This window comes from Rhincodon typus, chromosome 3 (genome assembly GCF_021869965.1).
Source record: "Rhincodon typus isolate 14 chromosome 3, sRhiTyp1.1, whole genome shotgun sequence".
Classification (NCBI taxonomy): Eukaryota; Metazoa; Chordata; class Chondrichthyes; order Orectolobiformes; family Rhincodontidae; genus Rhincodon; species Rhincodon typus.
Window position 1 is genome coordinate 60,801,677 of NC_063334.1, and position 17,005 is coordinate 60,818,681.

General features: G+C 40.5%; 1 protein-coding gene across 1 annotated transcript in view; it reads right to left on the bottom strand.

Moving 5' to 3' along the window:
* pcsk5b (proprotein convertase subtilisin/kexin type 5b) overlaps nucleotides 1–17,005 on the bottom strand; it is a 355,500-nt gene that overhangs the window by 56,021 nt on the left and 282,474 nt on the right. Inside the window, exons 22-24 of the mRNA XM_048595072.1 lie at nucleotides 15,034–15,170; nucleotides 7,813–8,013; nucleotides 4,355–4,423 (exon numbers count right to left, since the gene is read on the bottom strand). Coding sequence (XP_048451029.1) covers nucleotides 4,355–4,423; nucleotides 7,813–8,013; nucleotides 15,034–15,170 — 407 coding nt within the window. The remainder of the gene's footprint in view (nucleotides 1–4,354; nucleotides 4,424–7,812; nucleotides 8,014–15,033; nucleotides 15,171–17,005) is intronic.

Consider the following 17,005-nt stretch of genomic DNA (forward strand, 5'->3'; position numbering starts at 1 on the left):
GACAGTGCAGCACTTGGAGTGTCAACCTAGCTAATGAGCTCAGGCACCTTTATGCTCTTAAAAATATGTGCTACTTTGTATTCTTGGATTAAAGATAAACTTATACGAGAACCAACAGGTGACTTTTACATGAGATGTTAAAGGGCAGGCCCACCTTCCCCCTCAAATGGATGTTAAAAAGTTCTATATCACCATTTTGAAGAGCAGGGGAACTCTTTCCAGTGTCCTACCCATAATTAATTTCTCTCAACAACCATTGAGCCAGATTGATCATCCACACATTGTTGTTTATGGAAAATTGTTGTTCGATTCCCCACATTGCAGCAGTACAAAAAAATACATTGTTTGCTGTACACCACTTCGGGAAACTTTGAGCTCTTGAACGAGATCGTATAAATATAAATCTTTCTTTCTCTTTAATGTTATATAATGGAATCTATTTGAATGTAATCTAGTTCCTGCGCTGTTTTCATTTTGTTCCAGACAAACAAATCTATGGCTACTTTTGATCACAACATGATGAAATATCAATATGTACAGCAAAGGGTCCATGCTGTGAAAACTAAATAGTGGCGGGGCAGATCCACTTTCGAAAGTTCAATCGTGAGGGTAAAGAAAATCCAAAAAAAGTTGCCCAATAAACGGAGTGGAAGGAAATAGTGAGGAGCTGCCACTCCAACCACGTGCTGGTTTACTTCCACGCTTGCGATCCTGTCAGCAACAAATGCAGGAAAGGCACAGCCAGAGATTGAAACAGGTTGGAAAATCAGTGCTTGCATTGAGGATTGAGGGGATTGCTTGAGGAGTGCCTTTTTTCCTAGCAGAAATTCGGGAGTGGGGAATGAGTTAGGATTGCAGTGTTTTGTTAAGGTTGGAAGTTCTGTCTGCTAGGTCCATGCATGCGGCATCTGCCTGGAGAGGACAGGGGTTGAGGATAGGAGGTGACAGCAGGAGGAGAGTTGGGGGAGAGGTTGCAATGAGATGTGGGGGAGGAAGAGGCTGTAAGGGGGGGGGCGTTGCAAGTACAGTAAGATGAGAGAAGGAGGCTACAAGACGTAAACTAAGAGGCTGCATCACTTCAAGAGATACTATACTCAAAATAATGTAGTGTCTCCTTTTGTAATGCATACCAAATTTACATTTGGGATTCAGATCCATCTGCAGTAAATATGTTTCTATGAGTTGTACCTACCTGGTTAAAATGTTCCAGTTTTGAGAATGTGTGATGGAAATTCAATAGCTGTGACCATAGTTGTTGGTGGAAGTTGGGTTTAGGGCGGTAGCTTATTTGGTGTCAAAGTGTACATCAGAAATTTTGAAAAAAAGGGTTTTAAAACTTATTTCTGTTGTCTGTGCCAATGTAAGTTCTGTGGTGTTGAGGAAATTAATGTTTTCCTCGTGTTTTGTGTCTTCTCAATATGGAGTTCAGCATAGTTCTTAGGGTTAAAGTGATCAAAGCACTTGGGGACAAAGCAGGAACAGAGTTGGATGATCAATAATGAGCATATTGAATAGCAGAACAAGCTTGAAAGACCAAATGATACACTCCTGCTCCTGCTTTCTATGTTTCTAAGGTGATGATTAATGGACAGACGATAATTATTGAGAATATTGATAGAATATTTGAATTCTGCTTCTGTTGAACCAAAATGCCCACACGTCAATGCAAATCCAAAGTCACTGTCACTCCCTGATACCATCACCAATGAATGAATTAATGGGAATAAAAGAAAAAAACAATATCAAAAGAGCAGTTCTTGAAAATCAAAACATTGCCTTGAGAAAATCTCAAGAACAGCCCTCAAACTTTTTTTTTTGACCCCAGGATATGCCTTTCAGTAAATAATTGATATACAGCCTGAGATTCTGTGTTAATCAGTTTCAATGGGTGAAAAATCCTGAAGTGAATGCCTGGGATGCATTTCCTGAGAGTGCACTCACAATTAACCTTTTGGAAAGTGTTATGTCATTCCAGCTTGCAACAAAAAGAAACATGCAGCAAAACTCTTGTAGCAGTCTCACTGGCTTTTGTACTGACACTGAGCGGTACAGATCAGGAAAGTCTTTGCTGAATTAAGTGTTCTCAATTAGGTGTGCAAGGACACCAAAATCACAGAATGATTTCACCACAGAACGCGGCCATTTGGCCTGTTGAGTCTATACAAGCTCTCCAAATGAGCAATTTACCTAGGTGCCATTTCCTTTCCTTCTCCCTGTAACCTTGTACATTCTTTCTTTTCAGATAATAATCTGATTCACTCTTAATTAAGCTGATTGAACCAAACTCCACCACAGCCCTCATGCCCAACTGTAATCTACACGACTGAAATGACTATCTCACCATAAACAGAAAGCAAGAACTGCCGATGCTGGGTCAGAGTCAATACAGTGTGGAGCTGGAGGAACACAGCAGGCCAGGCAGCATCAGAGGAACAGGAAAGTCGACGTTTTGGGTCGGGACCCTTCTTCAGGATAGGGTCGACCCGAAACATAGACTCTCCTACTCCTCTGATGCTGCCTGACCCTGCTGTGTTCCTCCAGCTCCACACTGTATTGAATCTCACCATAAGAACTTTTGGGCCAGTGTTTTATACAAGTTTAACATAACCTCCTTAGTATCGTATGCTATGCCTCTTGTAATAAAGTCTAGGATACCATATGCTTTAGGACAACACTTTCAATCTGTCCTGCCACTGTGTGCACACATAAACCAGATCCCTGTTCTCCTGCACCCCCTTTAGATTTGTAGCCTTCATTTTATATCGCTTTTCTGCATTCATTCTCCCAAAATGAATTTACATTATCTGCCCATGCCACCAACATATGAATATCCCATATCACATTGCTTTCAAGTATCAGGTCATCCACAAAATGCTCTTAGTCCTTTATATTTTAGAGGAGGAGAGAAAATTTCAGTTATGACAGCTGCTCCTGTTCTCTGTCCGGTGACCTCTGCTATGAAGTGTAAGAGTGGTTGACAGGTAAGAACAGGATTAAGCTCATGGATCATAGCTATGATACCTGTAAATGTGCAAATAGTGCACTTGGGATCAGATACTGGAAGAAAGTTGACATCTGAAGGTTTTTGGGAATACAGTCAGATCTTGATCAACTGGGTCACTTGACTGTAGAATGGCAGATAGAGTTTAATTTAGATAAATGCAAGGTGTTGCATTTTGGTATGTCAAACCAGCGAAGGAGTTATACAGCCAATTGTAGGGCCCTGGAGAGTGTTATAGAACAAAGAGATCCAGGGGTACAAGGTGATAGCTCCTTGAAAGTGGGGACACAGACAGACAGCGTGGTGGAGGCAGCTTTGGCATACTGGCTCTCATTGGTTAGAGCATTGAGTATAGGAGTTGGGATGTTTGGTACTAGCTGTACAAAATGTTGGTAAAGCCAAATTTGGAGTACTGCATGCAGTTCTTGTCACCCTACTGTAGAAAGGATATTATTAAACTAGAAAGAGTGTAGGAAAGATTTACTAGGATGCTCCCTGGACTGAAGGATTTGAGTTATAATGAGCAGCTGTATAGTCTGGGACATTTTACCTGGAGTGTAGAAGGCTGAGGGGTAACCTTTTAGAATTCTGTAAAATCATGAGAGGCATAGATAAGGCAGATAGCCAGCAGCTTTTCTTCATGGTATGGGAGTCCAAAACTAGACAGTATAGGTTTAAAGTGAGAGGGGAGAGGTACAAAAGGATCTAGAGAGGCATATTTTTCGCACAGAGGGTGCTACGTGTCTGAAACAGGTTGCCAGAGGTAGTGGTGGGGGGCGAGTACAATTTTGTTATTTAAGAAACATTTGCACAGGCACATGGATGGGATAGGTATGCGGAGGGATATGGACCAAACGCAGGCAAATAGGGCTAGATTAATTGTGTAAATTGGGCAGCATGGACAAGGTGGGATAAAAGGCCTGTTTCCCTGCTGTAAACCTCCATGACTCTATCCTTCCTCAGCAATAGCTATTATCATCAGAAAGTGTAAAGAACTGAAAACCGTCCTTTTGACCAGGATTTCAGACAGATTCTACTTGATTTAAAATCAGCATTCTGCAGATCCCCTGTTAATGCGTGTGCTAAAAGAAAATACAAGCTATCTTACTGCAAACCACTTTTGAGTGCTTCCTTTTGAATACACACATTAATAAGCATGTTGTATTGAACAGGAATTCTACAGGTTGAACAAAAAGCTGTTGAAGACTAATGGATGGATCAGTTAAATTGATATGAGAATGGTGTGATTATTTATGATAAAGAAGTCTCCTCACATGGAGAATAAATGCCAACTGAATTGCCTGACTCAACCTTCATGTTGTGGGTTTCATCCATTTAAATATAACAGCTTACCTAATGTGCATTTCTCACATCCTTCTGCACACTGCACACAATCTTCATAGTCAAGATCTTCAACTTCACCTGTGGATTGTGAATACAGATTTAATGGCAATATAAGCATACGACATACCTTGTAATACAAATGAGAGTTTCCTGAGTTTTAATTTTTAATTATTGTGATAAATTGCATCCTTTCCTGTGTTACATTCAGATTGACTATACGGCTCTGGAGGCATTGGACAAATGATTTGCCAATTCTAAATTTGAATGTTGGCAAGTCTGAGTTATCACAGATGTTGGGCTTGAACTCATTATGGACATGACAGAGTCAAGTCATAAGCAAGATTACACTCAAAGTTGGCCAATCAGAACCAAACGAGGGAACATATTATGTTTATAATCTGGTTTTCTTAGCCAATGATTAAAAATCATTGGGAAAAAAAATGAGTATTCATAGATTGTTACAGTATGAAAAAGGGCCATTCACCCGTCTGTGTCCATGCCAGCTCTTCACAGGAGTAATTTACTTAGTGCCATTCTCTGCCTTTTCCTCACAGCCCTGTTATAATTTCAGTTTCCTTCTCAATATGATTCCCTATTAAATTATCCTTAAAAAAATTTTTAAACATAGCAATGCAACCTGTACCTTTAATAAAGTACACTTTGCAAAGGGATTTTACAGAAATACAATAAGGCAAGAAATTAACACCAAAGAAGAAGACATTCGGACAACTGACTGTAAACTTTGCCAGATAAGTTTTAAAGAGTCAAATAGAAGAGAGGTGGAGGAGTTAAGGTGGAGAATTCAAAGCTTAGAATTTATACAGCTCTTCTGGAGTACTGTGTCCAGTTCTGGTCACACTATTATAGGAAGGATATTATTAAGCTGGAGAGGGTTCAGAAGAGATTTAACGGGATGTTGTCAGGAATGGAGGCTTTGAGCTATGGGCAAAGACTGAATAGGCTGGGACCTTTTTCACTGGAGCATAAGAGGTTGAGGGACGACCTTATATAGGTTAATAAAATCATGAGGGATACAGTTAAGGTGAATGGCAGGTGTCTTTTCACTAGAATGGGGGATTTCAAGACTAGGGGATATATTTTTAAGGTGAGAGTAAAAAGATTTAAAAAAGACTTGAGGGACAGCTTTTTCACACAGAGAGTGGTTCATGTGTAGAATGAACTTCCAGAGCAAGTGGTGGATGAGGGTACAGTTACAACATTTAAAAGACATTTAGATAAGTACATTAATAAGAAATGTTTGGAGGAATATGGGCCAAACGCAGGCAGGTGAGACTAGTTTAGTTTGGAAATATGGCCAGCATGGACTGATTAGGCCAAAGGTTTTTTTTCCGCACTGTATAACTCTATGAATATAACTGAAGGCAAGGCCGACAGTAATAAAGAAATTATGTTTGGGATGCTTAAGATTAGAATTAGTGGAACACTAAAGTTCGTAAAATGTCCTTGGTCTGAAAAGGATTATGGAAAAGGAGGTGGGACCATGAAGGATTTGAACATGATGGTGATGAGAACTTTAAAGTCAATGTATTCAGAGACTGAGTGTCAATGTAGGCCAAAGAGCAGAGAGGTGAACTAGACTTGGTGCAAGTTTGCAGTTTAATTGTTTGAACTCAAATTTAAGGAAGGTGGAAGATAAGAGGTCCACCAGGAGAACAATGGACTGTCAACTCTGAAAGTAAGAAAAACATAGGTGAGTGTTTCAGCAGCAGTTAGTCGGGCACAAAATGAACCTTTTAAGGATGAAAATCCTGGGATAACTGATAATCCACATTTTGTAGCTGCCCATACCTGATCACCTTTGTTTATGCTCAGAAAAATGTAAACCTATTTACTGAGCCATGTCCTCCTAAATGGTTTATACATTCGCAATATGCGGGGTGCATACGATGCAAGGTATGCAAACACATATAGATAGCTACCCCTCATGAAGCATAAATTCCATCCTGTTCTAGGTTCCTGTTCTTTTAGGTGTCAACCACTTTGCTGTTTTTTTTATGGTCTAACATATAAAAGAGGATTAGAACTCTATTTTGCTAATAAACTTAGCAGCTAATTTTAATAAATAGCTGAAGATGTGAGGGAGAGCTAAATTAATTGCATGCATGAGTTAATTCATGTACATTCAATACAACATAATCTATTAACTCCTTAGTGAAGGCAACTTGGAGTTAGGTCATAAGTTCATTTGGAGCATGTTATGAAGCTATTGCTAATCAAGAGATTTTAGAAACAGGTATCAATGCAAATAGGTTACCCTTTGAAAATTACTTCCACCACCCAACTTCCCCCATTCCAAATGCTTGGTCCTATTGGTGCCTGGTAGAAGTCTAAGTGCACTACAAATTTCATCAAAGTAACATTTAGATCTAACAATAATTGCTAATGGATTGTTTAGTGGTGAATCACTGCTATCTTCAGTCCTCTCCTCACCAGATGTCCACACATATATGCACTGCAATAGGATAAAGAAAGGTAGTTGTATTGATAAAAAGATGGGGCCTTTTCTTTTGTTTTTATGATCATAAAACCTCCAATTTGACTAATTGAGAGTCACTAAGATCAGTAAATAAACGTTTATTCATATCTTTGCAAATGTTGATGCATGACTATCATTAGTTTTGACACAAGGGTGGCTCTTAGTAAATTTAGAGTAATAAAGCACAGAAACAGACCCTTTGGCCCAACGCAACCATGTCAACCAGATTTCCTAAATTGAACTGATCCCATTTGCCTGCATTTGGTCCATATCCCTCTAAGCCTTTCCTATCTGTGTACCTGTCCAAATGTGTTTTAAATGTTGTAATCGCACTCACCTCTACCAATTCCTCTGGCCATTGGTTCCATATACATACCATGATCTGTATTAAAAAGTTGCCCCTCAGGTCCATTTTAAGTCTTTCCCCTCTAAGCTTAAATCCATGCCGTCTAGTTTTGGACTCACCTATCTTGGGAAAAAGACCTTGGCTATTCACCTTATCTATGCCCCTCAATTGCCACTCAGATCATTCTTAGATGCCAGATATAATCTCATCTAAGTCACTGTTCCCTTATAAAATAAGTAAAAGCTCCACATGAATAACTCCCTCCCTCTCGAACAGCATTGTGAATTTACCTCCACCAACGGACTACAGTAGTTCAAGGATTCAGTTCACCGTCACCTTCTTAAGGGCAACTATGGATGGACAATAAATGCTGGCTCAGCCGGTAATTCCCATATCCCACGAATGAATTTTTAAAAACATAATATGAATACATGTTTGCTATCCGGTAGCACAGAAGCAGATGATATTTTTAGATTTGATTTTATACTGAACTTGTAATATACATTTCTATGAACTAATCTGTTTTTGTAGTTTCAGTTGATGCTGTTGTTTAGTTCTTCAATTTATCCCTTAGAATGCAGATTTAAACCCATCCAGTAAATGAAGAACATGATTCCATCTTACCTTCTCCACACTTGAGCTGCTGACATCCTTCAGAATCAGGGTAGTAGCCTGACGAACACTTTACACAGTGTTTACCATCAGTGCATACTTCACAGTTCCTGGAACATAGACTGCAGACTTTATCAGCAGCAGGGTAGTGAGATGCAGGACAATCCTCTCTGCATTCACCTTTGAAAAAGTACCGATTGTTCCCAAATTTATCTGCGAAGATACAGAAAATGTGAAAGGTACATTGATGAGTCAAAATTTGCATGAATTATACGGTCTTTAAGTTATGAAACAAAATTTGATGGTAGCTCCATGTTACTAACATTGTCTTTTCAAATAACTCAGGCTGCAAAATGATTTTGTGCAGCTTTTAGCAGAACTACAGAGGCTTCCCTTAACTTCGAAGAGTATGTTGCTGCATCCCTTACATGTGTACAAACATGCAGAAACCACACTATCCCGCCATCACTTTGCCCAACTAGCAGTTGTGTTGCCAGGATAGTAAAATTAGGCAATGCAGGTCACTGTTGTTGTCTAATTTCACAGGTGTCAAAGAAACAACACAACTTTTAGGCAGCTAGATGGAGAAGAACATGTGATGCTATAGTATTGGAGGTCTACATCTCCTCTGTCCCTTCAGTGAATAGTCCGTTGGAAAAGTAGTCAGGTTGATAGTCAGCCAGTTAAAACAATTTATGTAACATAATAGTAACATAATCTACGTAAGCAAATAACCAAGATTGTATACATAAATGTGATATGTCATATGAATGGACATTGTTAGTTGTTAATTAACTTCCAGATTTCTGATTCAATAAGAACTCAACTCTCTGTGGTATACATTACATGGGCTAACAGATAGAAGAACAACAAAGCCCATCACCAGAAATCCCTGTTTTGTCCATTCCTGAGAAAAGAAGCATGAAGCAGCAAGATTAGCCCTACATTGATGTTAATTAAAGGACAAGGCATACTGATAGCAGGGAAGTAAAACGTTTGGAACTTTTTCAATTAAAAAATCACTGAATGTCTTCTGGAGTATTTTTGGAAGGTGTTTTGGTGCATTGGCTAGAGAGTGTAGCTGCACCTTTGTAAGGATAGCAGAGGAGTAAGTGGCTTATGCACACTAAGGATCCAACAGGTACGAGGACAGCAATAATAAAGCCTCAGAATCTGCAGCACATCAGGGACTTGGAGCAAAGACTGCAGAAAGACAAGCTATCTGCCAAGTTGGAACTGGAAGCCTCCATAGGGAGTGGAGGCATACTGACAGGGCAGTTAATGAATTCGGCACCTAGGTGTGCATGGTCATTCAGTTTTCTCCTGTGTGCCAATCTATCTAAGTCCCCACTTGAGTCTAAACAATATTTGTTCGATACCAAACCCTCTGGTGAACGGTACACAGACTATAATTTATCTTTGCCTTTCTTGTATTGTTATATCTGGTCACTCATTATGTGCTGAACTCAACTGTATGCCAGCTTCCCTACTAAGTGCAGGTCAAGGGATGCCACCATCACTGGCAAATCCAGCTTTTTTACCCATCCCTAGTTGCCCCAGAGAGGTAGTTATGAGCCACCTTTTTGAACTACTGAAAGTTATATGGTATCTACACCAACAGAGCTATTAGGGAGGGAGATCCAGAATTGTAACCCATTGACAGTGAAGGAACAGTAATATAGTTCCAAGTGAGGATGGTCTGTGACTTGGAGGGGAGACTGTAGGTAGCGATAGTCGCATGCACTTACTGCCATTGCCCTTCTACCTGGTAGAGGCCATAGATTTGATAGATATTGTCAAAGGAGGTTTAGCAAATGTTGTTAGTAGCTGTGAAAATCAGATCAAGTGATGGAATCTCTTCATTAGTACTGTGGTTTTGCTCTCCCCCTTCCTCCTTGATCTCCTGTGGCTGGGCAGGTCACTGTCCTTGAGTGTATGGAAGAAAGAATTCAGGAGAGGAAGGTTAGTGCAGGGAAAGAGGGTTGAGATGGAAAGCAGGAGGTTGGTAGTTTGCTCAGCATGCAAAATATCAGGATGTGGCTATCTTGGGAGTTTAGAAAGTGCATGGAGCAGGAACACATAGTGGTCTAGTGATATTGAATGCTGTCAGATCCATTGCAGCCAACAATGATGCACCATCACTTCTACAAAGATTAGGATAGGGAGGTGCACAGCTGCTGGGAGATTCTATAGATGCTAATCAGTATGCAGACTCATTGGCTTCCACTTCTGAATGCCACTGCCCAGGACAGATCTCAGAGGTCACACAGCAGAAAAAGTAATTACAGCGAACATTGGTCGCAATGTCACTAGACCAGACTTCAGTAAGGTGTTTGACAATGTTCGTCATGGTAGACTGGTTAGCAAGGTTAGATCACATGGATTACTGGGAGAACTAACCATTTGCATACAGAACTGGCTCAAAGAAAGGAGACAGAGGGTGATGGTGAGAGTTGCTTTTCAGACTGGAAGCCTGTGACTAGCAGTGTACCAAAAGGATCAGTGCTGGATTCACAGCTTTTTGTCATTTATGTTAATGATTAGGATGTAAACTTAGGAGGTATGATTAGTAAGTTTGCAGATGACACCAAAAATGGAGACACAGTGGACAGCAAAGGTTACCTCAGAGTATAACGGGGTATAACAGAGTATAACATATAACAATGGGCTAAGGATGGAGTTTAATTTTGATAAATGTGAGGTGCTGCATTTTGGAAAGGCAAATCAGAGCAGCACTTATACACTTAATGATAACGTCCTGGGGAGTATTGCTGAACAAAGAGACCTTGAAGTGCAGGTTCATAGTAGCTTGAAAGTGGAGTCGCAGGTAGATAGGATAGTGAAGGCGGCGTTTGGTATGCTTTCCTTTATTGGTCAGTGCATTGAGTATAGGAGTTGGGAGGTTATGTTACGGCTGTACAGGATATTGGTTCAGCCACTTTTGGAGCATCGCTTGCAATTCTGGTCTCCCTTCCAAAGGAAGAATGTTGTGAAACTTGAAAGGGTTCAAAAAAGATTTACAAGGATGTTGCCAGGGTTGTTGGAGGTCCTGGGCTATCGGGAGAGGCTGAATAGGCTGGAGTATCGGAGGCTGAGGCGTGACCTTATAGAGGTTTATAAAATCATGAGAGGCATGGATAGAGTAAATTGGCAAGGCCTTTTCCCCAGGATGGGGAATCCAAACCCAGAGGGTGTAGGTTAATGGTGAGAGGGGATAAATATAAAAGGGACCTAAGGGGCAACGTTTCATGCAGAGGGTGGTGCATGTCTGGAATGAGCTGCCAGAGGAAGTGGTGGAGGCTGGTACAATCACAACATTTAAAAGGCATCAAGATGAGTATATGAATAGGAAGGGTTTAGAGGGATATGGGCTACATGCTAGCAAATGGGACTAGATTAATTTAGGATATCTAGTTGGCGTGGACAAGTTGAACCGAAGGATCTGTTTCCGAACTGTATTTCTCTATGGGTCTAAATAACTTCCCTGGACATACTCCCAGGAATATCCTAAGTACAGCCTAATGTTATCCCTAGTCAAAAAATGCCATTTCCCCTACTCTCTTGACCCCCTTTTCGATCCATCGTTTGGCATCTATACCCTGGAACATTAAGCTGCCAGTTCTGTCTACTCCTGAGCTATGTCTCTGTAATTGCTATGATATCCCAGTCCCATGTTCCCAACTATGCCCTGAGTTCATCTGCCTAACTTGTCAATCCTCTCGCATTGAAATAAATGCAGTTTAATTTATCAGTCCTACCCTGTTCTCTGCTTTGTTTCTGCCTGCCCTGACGGTTTGACTCACTCCTTTTCTCAATTGAACCATCTCAGACTGATCTCTTTTCTCGCTATCTCCCTGGGTCCACCGTCCTACTTTTACTAGTTTAAATCCTCCCGAGCAGCTCTAGCAAATCTCCCTACCAGTATATTAGTCCCCTTCCAATTCAGGTGCAATCCGTCCTTCCTATGCAGGTCACTTCGACCCAGAAGACATCCCAATGATCCAAAAATGTGAATCCTTCTCCCCTGCACCAGCTCCCCAACCACGCAGTCATCTACTCTATCCCCTTATTCCTACTCTCACTAGCTGTGGCACTGGGAGTAATCCAGATATTATTCCCCTTGAGGACCTACTTTTTGGTATCCTGCCTAATTTCCTATATTGTCTCCTCAGCACCTTGTCCTTTTTTGATCTTATGTTGTTAGTTCCAATGTGTATAATAACTTCTTGTTGGCCCTTCTCCCCTTTGAGGACATTCTGAACCTTCTCGAAGATATCCCTGATCCTGGCACCAGGGAGGCAACATACCATTCTGATGTCTCGCTGTCTGTCTGTGTCTCTGACTAGAGAGTCCCCTATCACAATTGATCACTTGGAATCTGACATGCCCCCCATTAGAGTAAAGCCAGTCTCAGTAGCAGAAATTTGGTTGTCAGTGCTACACTCCCCTGAGAGTCCATCACCCTCTACATTTTCCAAAAAAGCGTACCTGTTTGAGATGGGGATAGCCACAGGAGACTCCTGCACTACCTACTACCCCTCCTACCTTCCCTGGAGGTAACCCATCTACCTGACTGAATTTGCCATTTTACTCCCTTCCCAAAACTGCCATCCATCACACCCCCGGCTCCTGTAAATTCCTCATTGTCTCTAACCGCCACCCCAACCAATCCATGCAATCCGATAGGATTCGCAACAAAACACACTTCCTGCGTACATAACATTGAAATTCTCCCTAACCTCCCACATCCAACAGCAAGAGCACATTGTTCTATTAAATGCCAGCTTTGCACCTTAACAGTCTACAGAACCTTTTAGAGTCATACTGCTCTAAAAAAACAGGATAACTTAGTATCTATGTTTTATATCTTTAAAGTTTAATCAAGAGACAGATCTCAATAAAACATACAATCCAAAAAACCCCACTCTACTCATTGTTGTAGGTTTACATTAAAAAAACCACAGTAAGGTAACACTTTAAAAAATTAAGCCATTTAGGAGCTCCCCGGGTTTCTCCAACGTCAGCTGTGAATTTCTCTGTTTGTTTATTTTTCTTAGAATGAGCTCCAATGTCCAGAGATACTTGAAACTAAACAGCTAAGGCAGTCAGCACTGAAGGTTCACTGCTGGGTCACACAGCTGTGCAGGTTTACTTCTCCATTTTCTCACCACCCACGTAATATCTGCTTTGTCTCTCTTCCTCCATTGTTTAAAGTGCTGTTGTTTTGGTCTTTTTTTTCAAAGTTCCAATACAGTGCAATAGCTCATAAAACAGTAATTACTGTTCCAAAAATTCCAGAAAATCAGCTCCAATATTGAAAATACCTCAAAAAAAAGGGCGCTCTTACAGCCACAATTTTTTCCCATCCTCCATCTTACCCAGAATCCTGTTTTGATACCCAGCATCCTCTTACTATAATGGCACACTGACGACCATGGTTTTGTTCTATGACACAGAAATGTGTCCAGATCCTTATAAGAAACAAACTTTTGTCCGTACAATTGTGATTTCAATGGAATCTTCACAGCTAGGATGAAGCCATCAGCTTTAAAAAAGGTTTGTAATGGCACCGATGCATTGAATCTTTTTGTCTAATTGGTACTACCAGTTAAAAGTTACACTGCACTTTTGCACTGTCTCCTTTAAACCATATGGAATAAATCAACCTTCGGGAAAGATCACCAATCAGCTTCATAGTTCCTTGAAAGTGGAGTTGCAGGTAGATAGGATTGTGAAGAAAGCATTTGGTATGCTTGCCTTTATTGGCCAGTGCATTGAGTACAGGAGTTGGGAGGTCATGTTGTGGCTGCACAGGGCATCGGTTAGGCACTTTTGCAACACTGTGTGCAATTCTGGTTTCCCTGCTGTAGGAAGGATGTTGTGAAACTTGAAAGGGTTCAGAAAAGATTTACAAGGACGTTGCCAGGGTTGGAGGGTTTGAGCTATAGGGAGAGGCTGAATAGGGTGAGGCTACTTTCCCTGGAGCATCGGAGGATGAGGGGTGACCTCAGAGGTTTATAAAATTGTGAGTAATATGGATAGGATAAATAGCCAAGGACTTTTCCCTGGGGTGGAGGAGTCCAAAACTAGAAGGCAAAGGTGAGAGGGGAAAGATATAAAAGGGACCTAAGGGGCAACTTTTTCATGCAGAGGGTGGTGCGTGTATGGAATGAGCTGCCAGAGGAATTGGTGGAGGCTTACAATATTTAAAAGGCATCTGGATGGGTGTATAAATAGGAAGGTTTTAGAGGGATATGGGCCAAATGCTGCTAAATGGGACTAGGTTTATTTAGGAAATCTGGTCAGCATGGATGAGTTGGACCAAAGGGTCTGTTTCCATTCTGTACAGTTCTATGACTCTGTGACCCTATAATCAGGTTAATGTATGGGAAGTAATTGTACAAATCTGTGTAACCCCTGAGGCTCCTGTAAGGACCACTCAACTTCTAAACTAATCAGCAGAATGCAAGGATGAGATTCCCTAGTCCCAAGAAGAAAGTTAAATCTAACTTTTAATCAACAATCATATCAAATAATAGTTTACCTCCGAGTTCAGGTTATAGGCAATATCTAAAAAAGTTTGCAACATGGATAGTAGGAGTTTGCACGATATATTTTACCTTTTCTGTGTATAGCAGAAAAGTCAATCAGGATATTCAGTTTGTTTGCTGCCAATTTATTTCGCTGATCTAGAGAATACGTACTGAAACGTGACTATATCTATAAGGTAATGTCTGCACGCAGATGGCATAGTGACAGACTGACAAAGTTAGATCAAGATTCCCTGGTGCATGTACAATTTTCAAAATCCTTGTATAAATGAGAAATGTTGAATCAGAATTTCAGTATTTAAGTCAAATCAGCTTTGGAAGATACAAAGCTACTTTTTAACTATGAACCAAGGCCATTCTGGAATCCACTTTAATCCTAGCAGCTCATTATCAATGGTATTCTCTAAATAAAATATGTTCATAGCATTCAGTTTTTGTTTATGTGGTAATAATATTGCCATCAATGAGAAGTAAGCTATGGTCAGTGATAGGAATAGGAATTTAACACTAATGAGATTGAGGTCCAATTGAATGATAATGACTGTGCACAACTGATTTTTTGATCTAACATATATTCCATAAATTATGTTTTCATTTTATCTTTGCTATTGATGTTACAACAGGTATATGTGTAGGAAGAAAGGCTCATTACGAGTTATTTTTGCATTTTCTATGATCTTACCTTTATCACATGATGTACAGTCATTAGGTTCACCTCCTGCACATTCCTCACAAGTGTGATGACATGGGTAACACTGGCCATTCATGGCAAACTTACCAGAGGGGCAGTGCATGACACAACGTTCATTGTCTAAGAGTCTGAGGAGAAAAGGAAACACATCAACAAATACAAATCTATGAATTAGGAGCAGGAATAGGTTAACCGGCCCCTTGACCTGCTTTGTCATTCAATAGATCATGGCTGATCTGATTGCAACCTCAAATTCAGATTCCTGACTATCCTGATAACCTTTTACCACATAGATTCTGAATAAACAATCTATTTGTACCTTAAAATATTCAAAAGTTCTGCTTCCACTGCCTTTTGAGCAAGAGTTCTTAATCACAAGAGATGGACATTTACACGTTCCACTTCTAGACTAAATCATTTCTAGGCTTATTGAATAATTCTCCACAATTATAAAAAGATGACCCATTTACAGAAAACAAAAGGATATCTCCATATCTTTATATCTCTTTGTGTTAATTGTGAGAAACATGGCAGCTAATTTGTGCACAGTAACATCCCATAGCATTTCCATAATTACTGCTTTTTGCTATGTTGATTCAGGGGTAATTATTGACCACGACACCAGTGATAACTCCTCAGTTCTTTGGCAAAATGGTACTATTGGATCCCAAATGTCTACCTGACATTGAGCAGGCCAGGTGAATGTCTCATCCAAAAGATGGTACCTCAAACAGTGCAGTAGTATTCAATAATGTTCTGGAGTATCAGCATTGACATCTGTGCTCAGGTTTCTGATGTGGTTCTTGAATAGACAACCTGCTGGCTAAGTGGCAAAAGCAGTGCCAACTGAGCCATACCTAGCACACAAATACTCAACTTCTCCTTTCAGAGTTTCTTTGCTTTGTGGAATATGCACTGCGATTCTAAAGGAAGGGACATTATGTGAAGAATACAGTTCCTGCAATTTAAATTAATTGATTATATTAGGTAATGTTTTATGCCTGCCCAAGCACTTTACTAGAAAATAGTGTCCTGCAAGTTTCTACTCTATTGTATTTTTAACCAAGTGTGTAAACTTTGATAGTAATCTAGTTTATAACAAATCATTGTGTAAATTCCCTTGAATGGAATCCCATTAAATTCACATTTAATACAGTGATGGAAGGACGAGTGTTGCGTATCATATTACTGGCACGGAGAAGCATCATGGAAATCTAAAATGGTGGACTGAGAATAGCGCGGATCTTGAAGCTGCACCTGAGATGGCAGGTTTATTTCTAGATTTCATACGGTTATTACATGAATAAGGAATGTTTGGAGGGATATGAGTCAAGCACAGGGAGGTGGGACTAGTTTCGTTTGGGATTATGGTCAGCATGGACTGGTTGGATTGAAGGGTCTTTTCCATGCTGTATGACTCAATGATTTTATAAATGAGAGCAGGGACTGGAGATGATGAGAGAGTGAAGGTGCAATGGTTGGAATGGTTCCATTAAGATCTCAATGAGGACTGACACCTCCTCCAACCCACACCAGAAAATCAGTTGGGATGCCTGCTTTCACCAGGCTCAGCAGTAGCTGGCTGGAGACCTAGAAGTGGGCACCAATCGCTTCTGAGATAACAAGGTGTAGAGCTGGATGAACACAGCAGGCCAAGCAGCATCAGAGGAGCGGGAAGGCTGGCGTTTCGGGCCTAGACCCTTCTTCAGAAACCTGCTTGCTGACACCAATGCTACTGGCAAAAGTGAGATGGTGGCAGAAGTGGTAGATGACAGGCAGGCTGTCTGCTGGATATTACATTCCTCCATTGTTTTCAAACCCATGGACGGGGCACCGTTAAATCCAGCCCATTAACTCTGTTTCTCACATCACAGTTGTTTAGTGTTTCCAGCATTTCTGTCTTTATTTTAGATTTCTAAACTTCGTGATATTTTGCATTTAAACTGGAATAAATGTAGTTGAT